Here is a 12,558-nt window from a genome sequence, read left to right on the forward strand (position 1 = left end):
TGATCCCATCTGAGCTGCTGTACTTTAAGATACTTCAGCACCTAGGACAGCTCTATAGGTGGCACAGATGTTGCTCCAACAAGGGCCAATGCTCAACAGAGCATGAAGTCATGTCTTGTTTGAAATATGACAATGGGACTAGGCAGAATCGGACTGAAGTGCTGCTGAGATTCCAATGAGTCCTCCACCTCCCACAAATTCTGGGGCATACATTTATCTTAAGCATAATTACACAACAAATTTGGCAACAGATAAACTTCAGTGGTTCTCAAATGTGGGGGATCTCAAATAAAAGAACAAACAATAACCTTAGTTATTCCAGACCAAGAACTAGGCCTTGAATTCCTTGCCGTGCTTAACTTGCACTTACCATCACGCCAGTGGGGCCACGAACTCCAACAATTCCTTCGTCTCCCTAGTAAAAAGAGGTTACTTTGGTAATCAATATTCCTATGAAGGTGGCTGTTCCTCCCTGCCCAGCGGGCTGCTAGGGAAAGGGACAGACCATTTGCAGAGGATTCCTCCCCTTCCATTGCTCCACTTGTTTTGCTTGTCCCCTCCTTTCCCCCCCCCGTCCCTCACTTTGGGCTGCTTCTGCCCACCCCCACCTGAAATTAGGTTGAAGGCCACAGGTTGCCCATTCCTCTTATAGGGTAATGCTATATTTGTATTTTTTGACTGTGTCTTCTCAACGATAAGCTTCCTTTCAGGCTAGAACTGAAACCAGCAAACAAAACTCCTCTAACCAGGGCAGACCAAGTGCCAATCCAAAATCGCTGGGACACCTCATTCTATTCCTGCAATTTCACACATCTGTCCCTTTGCTCTTTAGGTCCTTTGAAGCAGCCATAAACACTGCCTAGAATTCACTTGCGTGCACCTGTCCTTTACCTATTGGCTTTCTCTGTGCCATTTATAAGCCATTATATTGAAAGTGACAGGAGGGGGGGCAGATGTTTGTTTGTTCATTTCAAGTACTTTTCTTTGGCTTTGCATTGATTGCTTAGCAGCCAAATCTCTGAGTAAAGACCTCGAGGGCCAGATTCTGAGCAGTTAGTTAATATATACTTCAGTGGACTTTGATTTTGGGACTGAATTCTGGTGTTTAGAGAGAGGAGAGACTTTATCTGGATCTTCCCCTAGTGAAGCTCTGAGAGGACAATTATGCCCAAACTAATATAACTGCTGCATTAATTTCCATGACGTACCTATACATTCAGGCTTTTTTTTTGTCTGATCAAGCAGGTTTTGTAAGTGCAATACAAAACCCAGCAAAACTGTGTTTTTTACCTGAGATGACAGTGGCAGCAGAGTGTGCCAAAGGTCTCCAAGGTACAGCCTTCAAGAAATGTGCATTCCCCCTCACATGTTTTCCTAATTGTAGGTAGCCATCTAGGTCAGTGTTCTTCAGCCTTGGGTCCCCAGATGTTGATGGACTACAACTCCCATCATCCCTTACCCTTAACCATGCTGTCTGGGGATGATGGGAGTTGTAGTCCATCAGCATCTAGGGACCCAAGGTTGAAGAATAGTGGTCTAGAGTAACACATGAAGCTGCCTTATACCAGGTCAAACCATTGGTCCAGCCTAGTGTTGTCAACACTGACTCGGCTGGAATGACCCTTGGAGGAAGGGTGGGATGTAAATGCAATGAATGCTATTACATATCATAATACATTTGTTGACATGTATAAGTCAATATAGAGATTTTCAAACAGCTCATCTCCACCTGGTTACAATGGGGGGGGGAAATCTGTCAAAATGGACATTGAATGGGGACAACTTTTGACCAAGTTCTGTTCAGCCTTACTAAGGGTGCCTGGCAATAATGGGAGCTGATAGGGCATGGATGGGGAACCTTTGGCCCTCCAGACATTGCTGAACTGTAACTCCCAACAGCCCCAGCAAGCATGGCCAATGGCCTGGGATGGTGGGAGGTGTAGTTCAGCAACATATGATTCCTCACACATGTGATAGGGGAACCGTTAAGCATTGGCCTTAACTGGTGTATTCTTGCAGTAACAATTAAAACTACATTCACAGCAGAAGCTTCTCTGAACCCCCCCAAGGGATTGTACTAATGGGGTGTCTTACCTGGGGGCCAGGGAGGCCACGTGGTCCCCTTGGGCCCAGTCTGCCAAGGCCAGCCTCTCCCTGAAAAAAACAGAAAGAAACCATGAGGTTACTCAGTGTGGTTCTTGAACATTTTTGTTCCCCTGAGACTTTGGTCTTGGTTCAGACTAAACAAGTATTAGACAGAGGCTCTGGACATCTCACTTGTCCTAAGTTACTTTCACACTAGTGTTTTTCCTCTAGAACTGTCACACTTTGTTTTCTTACTTTCTCCACAGCATTCTGATAACACAGTTATCAAATTGTTCTAGTCCAACTTTCTCTGGATTGGCCTCTTGTGTTTTTCCAGATCTGCTTTGTACCAATTTTAAGAAATGCATCTGACTGTCCAGACACACAAACGCTACTGAAGCTTTTCAGGGCTCCTCTGCCTTTAGTTAAAAGCTCCCTGTTTGTAGGTCACATCTAATTTATTGCTTCCTGTTGAGCATGTTTGGAAGCAAAGTGATGAATTGCCCCTGGAATAAGCCACAGTGTCAGTTTCTGTTTCCAAAGGGGGAGGCTTTAATGTCATATTTCCTCCTATTATTGTTTTTCTTTTAATATTTTAATAGCAGTATAGCACTACTTGAGAACTTGTCTAATCCCCTTTTAAAATCATCTACGTTAGTGGCCATCACCACACCTTGTCGTAGTGAATTTCACATAGTTAATGATGTCCCATTACTTCCTTTTGTCTCTCTCTGTCAATCAATTTTAGGAGCATCTTATACTAAGACATAACTTACCTTGCTGCCCTTGATCCCAGGAGCCCCTGGCAGCCCCTGAGGAGCATAAAAAAAATATATCTTTTTTTCATACCAAGCCAAAAAGGCTTCTGTGTTATTCAAATCTGTAAGCTATCCAGGCTTCATTAGACATTACAACACACAGTTCTTATGACCAAATAGAGCTAGTCCAATGACAACTCTATTGCATGCTCATCCCTCCTGTAGCTGTGAATAGGAACTCCATGCTTCTAGTTCTCAGGATCAAAGGCATGTACTGAACCCTCCCCAAGGCACCATGCAGGAGCAAGAGTTTGTTTATTTATTTATTTATTTATTTATTCATTCATTCAATTTGTATCCCGCCCTTCCTCCCAGCAGGAGCCCAGGGTGGCAAACAAAGCACTAAAACACTTTAAAACATCATAAAAACAGATCTTAAAATACATTAAAACAAAACAACATTAAAAACATTTTTTAAAAAAAAAAACAACTTTAAAAAAGGGTTAAAAACTTTATTAAAAAACATATTAAACAATTCCAACACGGATGCAGATTGGGATAGGTCTCAACCTAAAAGGCTTGTTGAAAGAGGAAAGTCCTCAAAAGGTGCCAAAAAGACAGCAGAGATGGTGCCTGCCTAATATTTAAGGGGAGGGAATTCCACAGGGTAGGTGCTGCCACACTAAAGGTCCGTTTCCTATATTGTGCAGAACGAACCTCCTGATAAGATGGTATCTGCAGGAGGCCCTCACCTGCAGAGCGTAGTGACCGACTGGGTTTATAAGGGGGAAGATGGTCTTTCAGGTATCTTGGTTCCCGTGTGGAGAACAGCTACTTCACCTTGGAAAGATGCTACCCAGGAGCACTGGGAGCTGCCTCACATCATGCCAGACCATTAGTCGATCTAGCTTGGTGCCGTCTACATCGGGGACTCCCATCAGCCCCAGCCAGCACAGCCAGTGGCCAGGTATGACAGGAGTTGTAGTCAAGTAGCACCTGGAGAGCCACAGGTCCCCTGCCCCTGGTCTTCATCCTGTGACATTGGCAGGGTTTCAGACGGGGGCTAGTGTTCCAAGCCCTACCTGGAGATGCTGGGGATTGACCCTGGAAACTCCTGCATTCAGAGCAGATGCTCTGCCACTGAGTCACAGTGCTTCACTACACGGCGTCAGACCACTAGCTGAGTATTGACTTTGTTTGGTAGCAGTTCTCCAGGGGTTGTTCCCAGCCCTGCTGGGACAGAACCTGGGATCTTCTGCGTGTAAAGCAGGTGTCCTGCCACTGAGCTACAGACCTTTCCCTAGGGTTGACTGCTCTACTCTCTGCTTTCCACTCTCATTTTCTAAGTTAATGGGAGACATGCTGAGCACCTTGCTGGAAGTGGGGCAACAGCAACTCCAGTTTGTATTCCAGAAGGGAGATAGAGTTCGGGTCCTCCAGCTGGCTAGGCTTGCCTCCCTTTACCTATGCTCTTCTCTACCTGACTTCCTTCCGTTGTAAACTGATATGCTCAGGGAAGCTGACCCAGCGGTGTCACTAGCGGGAGTGCGAGGGGGTGCGGACCTCCGGCGCGCACCCTCCCAGGTGCATGGACGGGGGTGGCTGGTCTTGTGAGCGCGCGTGCGTGCACGCACGCACACACTCACCATGCGCTCCAGGCTGGTGGTGGAAGGCCCGTCCCAGCTTCACCGCCAGTGAGCGGGCGCCTGCTGTCGGTCTCGCCTGTCCGCCTCCAAGGAGGAGTTAGCTGCGCCGACCTGGAGCGCTTCTCAGCTCCTTTGCCGGCCAACGGCGCAGGGCGGGGCAGCTCTGGGTGTCACCCCCCTCAGGGTGTCACCCCCCTCAGGGTGTCACCCCCCTCAGGGTGTCACCCCCCTCAGGGTGTCACCCGGATGCGGTCTGCACCCTCTGCACCCTGGTAGTGACGCTCCTGAGCTGACCTGCCCCTCCTTCCTTTGTCTTCTTCTTCGAAGAAGAGGCAGCATGCTTCTGAAAACCAGTTGCCGGAAGCCTCAGGAGGGGAGAGTGTTCTTGCACTCGGCTCCTGCTTGCGGGCTTCCCCCAGGCACCTGGTTGGCCACTGTGAGAACAGGATGCTGGACTAGATGGGCCACTGGCCTGATCCAGCAGGCTCTTCTTATGTTCTTATGTTCTTATGACTGTCCAAGGAGAGAGGAGACATCTTTGCCTTTGTTCTCTCTCCTGAGCCACGAGGGCAAGACCCACGTCTGGGCATTGCACCTCCAACTTAGTTATAACTAGGTATACCTTTCCTGTCTACTATGTATTTCTACAAATAAAGTAGCTTTTTCTTATTTTACTAAGTCTTAAGTCTCATTGATTTAAACGCAGGGTAAAAGCCTGCTGCTTAGGTAAATACACGTGGCTCAGACCACTGAGGCACTCTGCATATGTATAACACACCTCTTGTCCTGGGAGTCCAGGGGGGCCTGTTGGTCCAGCTGACCCATTCCTGCCTCTCTTGCCACGTTCCCCCTATAGAGAAAAACATTTCAGGAGAAAATATGACTGTTAAAGAAGAAAATACTGCTAGCTGGTTATCAGAGCACGAGGAGCCACACTAGAATGGGAAGGTGTCTCCCCTAAAACAAGGAGATGAAATACATTTCAGTAGGAGGGATAATACAGTTTTCAATGCAGAGTCCATCACTGTGGCACCTACCAGTGCAATGATGCCCTTGAGGTCACCACAAAGCATCTTAGCTTCCCCCCCACTGCCTCCTTAGTCATGAGTGGGGAGGGCAATTACCTTTTTCATACATAGAGCTGAAGGAGGAAATTGCCACTTTCCCACTTCCTGTTACACTCTTTCCCACTTCCTGTTTCAGCTCTATGTGCTTTTCAAGGCTCAGTTTCATTCTGTAGATCCAACTTTTACTCAGATCCCTTGGGAAAGTGAAGTGTGCATGGGGTGTGCTTTCTTTATTTCTGACTTTTGGGGAGGGCTGATCTGGGGGGGGGCAAGTGACCAGAGGGGGGGCACCTACAGCACTCACTCAAAAATCCAAGTGTTCCCATGCGTCAAAAAAGATTGGCGCCCCCTGCTCCAATGGATAGAGTATCATATTTTTTTGGCATAACACCAGCTTCTTTTCCAAAACAACATTTGGCACCTGCACTGGAGTAAATCCATAATTTGAATAAATTGTACTAACACAGAGGTAGCCAAGGTGGTGCCCTCCAGATGTTGCTGGATTTCAACCACTGGCCATGCTGGCTGGGACTGATGGGACTCCAAGGGTGTTGGGAGGGCACCACTTCGGCTCCTCCTGCATTCCACTGGTTTTTCAGAGGCCACCAGCTCAGGACTGTGCAGCAGCAGCTTGTTAGCTGCTGGTGCTATCTCCAAGCATTTGCAGTGATGGCTTCAGCCTCAAACGTCCCCCTAAAACTTCTGTCTCTTGTAGGATGTAGGAGCGAGACCACCAGACCATCCAGCTTAGTAGCATCTACATCAGCGTTGTTCGAACTTGGGACCCCAGATGCTGTTGGACTACCATTCCCATCATCCTTAACCATTGGCTGAGCTGGCTATTATTATTATTATTATTATTATTATTATTATATTTTATTTATTAGTCGCCCATCTGGCTGGCTGTCCAACCACTCTGGGCGACGTACAAAGTAAAATACATTAAACATTAAAATGTTAAAATATAAAAACCCAACAGTAGAAAACTTAACCCAACCCAAAGGCTTGTCTGAAAAACCAGGTCTTTAAAGTCCGGCGGAAGCTCATCATCGAAGGGGCATGGCGGAGATCATTTGGGAGAGAATTTCACAGGGTGGGGGCCACTATTGAGAAGGCCCTCCCTCTGGTCCTCACCAGTCTGGCTGTTATAACCGGTGGGATCGAGAGAAGGTCTTCTGAGGCTGATCTTGTTGAGCGGCATCCCTGCCGATGCTGGAGGCGCTCCTTTAGATAAACTGGCCTGAAACCGTATAGGGATTTAAAGGTCAGAACCAACAGCTTGAATTGGGCTTGGTAAGCTAGAGATAATGGGAGTTGTTGTGCAACAGCTTATCAGGACCCAAGTTTAAAGAACACTGATTTGGGCAATATGGAAATGGGTGCCAATTGACATCTCCCGGGGGGGGGGAGGCAACTCCCCCCAACACCAGTTAAAATTGATTTTGACTCGTCCTTTTGTTAATTGTATTGATGTTTTAACTGTCTTTTCTCTGTATTATTGCTATTTTATTGTATTTCCATTATTATCGATAACCGCCCTGAGCACCATTTATTTATTTGCTTATTGCATTTGTATACCGCCCCATAGCCGAAGCTCTCTGGGTGGTTTACAACAATTAAAAACAAATATACAAATTTAAAAACACATTATTAAAAAGCCATTTAAAAACACATTATTAAAAAGCCATTTAAAAACACATGCTAAAATGACTGGGAGAAGAGGAAAGTCGTGACCTGGTGCCAAAAAGATAACAGTGTTGGTGCCAGGCACACCTCGTCAAAGAAATGAGGGATACACATTTTATTAATAGTAAAATATGGGGGAGGGGATCCAAGCAGAGGCAAAGTATGAAGAGAATGTATCATTAATGGCAATTCTGCAGACGGCTGCTAATGGGCATCATTCTGTTTACCCACAAGAGGGCAAGAAGCACCATCCTCCTTCTGCTTTGGCTTCCCATGTCCTCACATGACATTGTTGTGAAGCCATGTCAGAGTGAGGGCAATGTGTACGGCCCACTGCCTGGACTTTTAGGAACGTAGGAAGCTGCCTTCTACTGAGAAACCCTTGATCCATCGAGATCAGCACTGTTTACAGTGATCAGTGGCGGCTCTGCAGGATTTCAGGCAGGGGTCCCTCCTAGTCTTACCTGCAGAAAGTGGGGATTGAACCTGGGGCCTTTTGCATGCAAAGCAGATGCTTTGCCACCTCTCCAAAATCTTGTGGGTAATAAAACAAAATAAAAGGAATGCACCACCACCACCAGTGTCTCAGAGTGCAATTGCTGCTGCAAACAGCCATAACACAGCTTTTTTTTTGGTAAATCCTATCCCCTCCCAAAAGCCAACCTTTAATTTTCAGTCAAAATGTTCTAAACGGAATATTCAGCTCAGCTGTACAATACAGAACGACAACACTGGAAAGCACTCTTTGGATAGGAAATTGCTGGATGCATCTCACTGTGCAAAACACAGCCTAAATGCGTTCGTTGAGTCCCTACCCAAGAAACCACAGAGGCATGGAGCAAAACAGGTCTCAGAGCGTCCGGGCATAGCAGCAGCAGAGGAAAGGAGGAAAGCGATTATCCCACTTGTGTCACTGTGAAACAGCCCATTACACGGTCACTCATACAAGTTTTATCTTCTGGACATTCAGTCCAGGTCATGGCGACACAAACGTTTATGGGAGGGATTGCAGAAGCCTGAGCTCTCTGAGTTTTCAAGGGAAAAGTCTGAACGGAGGGATGGTGGAAATGACAGATAATGGAAAGATAATAGCAGCATATGTGTAAATTCCAGAGGGATGGCCATGATGCAGCTCAATCCTTGGCAAGTCTCCTCAGAAGTAACTCCGAGTTAGAAGCAGCCGGACAGCCATCTGTCGGGAATGCTTTGATTTGGATTCCTGCATTGAGCAGGGGGTTGGACTTGATGGCCTTATAGGCCCCTTCCAACTCTACGACTCTATGATTCTGTGACTTACTACAGTACTGCTTACTACCGAGTAAGTTGCTGGAAAACGCAGGAGGGGAGAAGTCTCTTGCGCTCAAGCCCTGCTTGCAAATTTCTCACAGGCATCTGGTTGGCCACTCTGAGAACAGGACGGCAGGGCCATCAGCCTGATCCATCAGGTTCTTCTTATGTGCTTAACTTACAGGATTGCAAGGCTAGGACCAGGCTAGAATTGCAGCCTGGTCTTTGCAGCAAACCCAACGACAAGTCTTATGGCACCTTAGAGACTAACGCAGGCATAAGCTTTCATGGGCATTAGCAGCTGTGGGTCGATGATGTGGGGCACTGCTGCTGTGCCTCCCTCATGGTCGCAGCAATGGCTGCTGCTTGCCTAGACCAGGATAGGGCGGGGAGCATGGCGGGGATGGGCCCAGGTTGGTGATGGGGACAGATGAGTGTGCACCTGCGCCCTTTGACACTTGGAGGTGCCCCGTCTCACGCCCGCAAAAGCTTTTGCCGCAATGTATGTGTTAGACTGTGCAGCTGAAATCCCATCTGTGAAACAGCAGCAGCAACAGCAAAGGCAAGTCTGCAAAACCTTCAGCTACTGCTCTCTCAAACTCTAAATAAATGATAACAATAAAATAAGGACAGAGCTGTAAAGAGCATCCTGCTGCAGAGTGAGTAAGGAATGCTGACCCAGTTGCTGTCTGCTGGACTAGACGGGCCTCTGGTCTGATCCAGCGGGGCCCTCCTGATGTCCTCAGGAGTCAAAACTTGATTATATGGTAATTCTGATGGGCAGAATATTAAAAGGCATAGTATCACAGTGTTAATTTTAGATTGTTTATTTCATCTTAGAGTTCCTGTGGGTCCTCTGTGGCTTGCAAAGCAACATGAAAAGATTAAGGGTGCTTCCATAATCCACCTCAGCTCCCTGTGTTTGATTTAATTCCCTGAATCTTTTGGCCATTGGGCTGTCATTACCCAACTGTCGCCACTTACCTTTTGCCCCGGAATTCCAGGTGTCCCTGGAGCACCTCTCTCCCCCTGGGACCCTAGGATCCCTGGGTTGCCACGGATACCCTGGATACCTTGAGCCCCCGGAGGTCCTGACGCCCCAGGCTCACCCTAGTGGGAAGAAACCATAGTTCCCAGTCACAATGTGAGCAAACGTTTGTTATAGGATACAATTTCAACTCTTCATAGCCTTCATCTCATGAGGGATTGCCTTACCCAGTATATGTCAACTCAATTGCTTCAACCTGCAGAACTGGCCCTGTTACAGGTGCCACATAATATTCATTTTGCAGCTGTAAGAAACAGATCTTTTAGCACAGCAGCACCTACACTTTGGAACCCCTGCCTATTGACATCAGGCAGGCACATTTTGCCCTTGTTGCAGTGCTTACAATAAACGTTTTTGTTCAAGTAAGCCTATCCAGACATGCAGAAGTCAACAAGTTTTAATCTGTTTTTAGCCTATTGTAGATTTTAATTATTTATTTTGAATTTTTTTTAAAAAAAACGATCTTTTATCGATAATTTTAATTTTTTTTGTACTGCACTGAGATTCTATTTACAATCAAGTGGTGTGCAAATTTTGTAAAATAAAGTAAAATCAATCTCCCTCAAGTGGAAATGATTGATTTTGCAAGTTGCCTGCTGAGGCCATCCCCTCCAGACAAGGCAACTCCACTTTCCACCCCAGAATATCTGTTTCAGGCTAGTCTGTTCCTCCTGTTTAATGAATGGGGAAACTGTGGTTCTCCAGATGTTGGTGGACTGTAACTCCTATCACCCTTGACCGTTGACCATGCTGGCTGGGGCTGATGGGAGTCAGAGTCCAACAACATCTGGAGGGCTACAGATTCCCAGCTCCTGTCCTGCATACAGGGTTAGTTGGCTCCATGGAGAAATGAATGAAACTTCAAACTAGGGGGCACAGAAGGAGCCACAGCAAGATGGTTATTGAACTGACCTTATGTCCCGGAGGTCCAGCCTGGCCGACTGGGCCCCTGAAGCCAATCCCAGGCTCTCCCTTCAGAAAACAGATACAAGAAAAGAGAGGTGAATCCCTGCCGCACCCCGTCGCACACAGGTTCATGTCATGCCAAGGATCAGTGCCAACTGGTATCTCCCACATTTGGCAGGTTGTTGAGATGGTGCTGCAAAGCAGGGCTGGGTGAGGCACCCCTGATTCAGTTTGGGGCCTGATTCGGTGATCACGGTCGGGCCTCAGACTGAACTGGGCCTGACTCGGCTCCGAAACAAAATGGGGGCCTTGCACAGTCTTAAACTAAACACGTGAGCGAGTGGGGGGGGAGAAGGAGACATAAAGGTAGGGACACTCACCTGCAATGTCTCTTTCACTCCCCATCCACCTTTTGACAGCCCTGTATCCCTCCAGGGGCTGCCTCGACCCATTCTGGACAACTTGAGGAACGGCCCAAGTTGGCAATTTGGTTTAGGATCCAGGATTTGTCTGGAGCGGGTGCACAGCCCTACTGCAAAGCTTCATCTCTGACCATCCATCAGCAGATAACACATCTAGAACCAGCAACCCTTGATGATGATACAATCAGTAAGCCAACAGAGCTACTGGTTAGAGCAGTGGCCCTCAAACCTCTTTTTCTTTCTACTGAGTGGTATCTCAAACTCATTTCTTTCTAAAGCTCTGGACACAGCTGGCCTAAGACCTTTTGCCTCAGGAAGGGGAGGACAAGATAGTGCCTCCTCCATCCATGTACAAAAGCTGCCAGGCTGAGAATCTTACATCAGTGCTGGAGGCGGGTCAGAGTCCTCCATGACAACCAAGGACAGTAAGCTAGCTTAGAGGGTGGAGGGCAGACCACATGGCATACACCCGTGTCTACTCTGTACTCACTTTCTCTAGTGGAAGAGCTGGCTCTGGATGTGCCTATCTTCCATGTTCCGCAAGTTCCGTAAAACTACCTTCAGCTGGTGTATTGCTAAGGGGAAAATGTGTAGAATGCACTAGCACCATGTTATGAAGGAGTGGCCCCTGGTGGCCCCCTCCTGTGTTGGTGGGCCCTAGTGGCCTTACCTGGTGCTGGCACCACCAGCAGCACTGCAATTAATACCAGGCACATCAGAATTGCCATTTACATTTCCCACAATGCCCCAGAGAAGAGCCACCCAGCACTGGGCAGGTGCCAGCAGGTGTCAGTAGTTGGCTTTGCTAGGCTGTTGAGGCCCAAGCAACTGTTCATTGAGAATGCAGCCTGGTAACGATAATTAAAAATGTAAATGTACTGCCTTCAAGTCAATTCCGACTTATGGCAACCCTATAAATAGGGTTTTCATGAGGCTGAGAGGCAGTGACTGGCCCAAGGTTACCCAGTGAGCTTCGTGGCTGTGTGTGGATTCAAACCCTGGTCTCCCAGGTCGTAGCCCAGCACCTTAACCACTACACAACACTGGTTCTCATCTGGTAATGATCACTGCTTGTCAGGTATCAAGAACTGCCAATATAATTACCATCTGGTAATGATGCCTGATGGTAATTATATTGGCAGTTCTTGATACCCGACATGCAGTGTTATTGGTATGATAGTGCTTGGTACCATTGACATGAGGCAGGACTTACTATTACACTTTAGTTCTGTGTTCTTCAAACTTGGGTCCCCAAGAAGTTGTTCTGTTACAGTTCCCATAATCCCCAGCAAGCTTAGCCAATGGGCAGAGATGAGACCGTCAATCCAACAGCATCTGAGGACCCACAGTTGAAGAACACTGCTTCCGTTGATAGCGTACTTGTAAAAGATGAAATAAGGAAGAGGTAGCTAGCATTTGGTATTTGAGGCCCACTGCTAGAACTCTCCAATGGTATCTGATAGGTGACATCTTATTGCACTAAGCATTTGACACTAGATTAGATGTAAATTCTGAATTCTGAAGTCAATTTTTCAATCCAGAATGTACAAATTTACATGAAATTATGAAATTTCTCTAAAATTATGTATGTAACCACATTTTGGCAATATAATAAGCATTACAATGGGAGATTCTTAGTTTATGGACAGGGAC

General features: G+C 46.9%; 1 protein-coding gene across 1 annotated transcript in view; it reads right to left on the reverse strand.

The window, feature by feature from the left end:
• The window catches only part of LOC133390879 (collagen alpha-1(VII) chain-like), a 69,574-nt gene extending 59,988 nt beyond the window's left edge, over positions 1-9,586 (reverse strand). The window contains exons 1-5 of the mRNA XM_061640332.1: positions 9,514-9,586; positions 5,268-5,339; positions 2,862-2,897; positions 2,095-2,154; positions 371-415 (exon numbers count right to left, since the gene is read on the reverse strand). Coding sequence (XP_061496316.1) covers positions 371-373 — 3 coding nt within the window. The 5' untranslated portion in view covers positions 374-415; positions 2,095-2,154; positions 2,862-2,897; positions 5,268-5,339; positions 9,514-9,586. The remainder of the gene's footprint in view (positions 1-370; positions 416-2,094; positions 2,155-2,861; positions 2,898-5,267; positions 5,340-9,513) is intronic.
• Between the last annotated feature and the right edge of the window lie 2,972 nt (positions 9,587-12,558).

This window comes from Rhineura floridana, chromosome 8 (assembly GCF_030035675.1).
Source record: "Rhineura floridana isolate rRhiFlo1 chromosome 8, rRhiFlo1.hap2, whole genome shotgun sequence".
Lineage (NCBI taxonomy): Eukaryota > Metazoa > Chordata > Lepidosauria > Squamata > Rhineuridae > Rhineura > Rhineura floridana.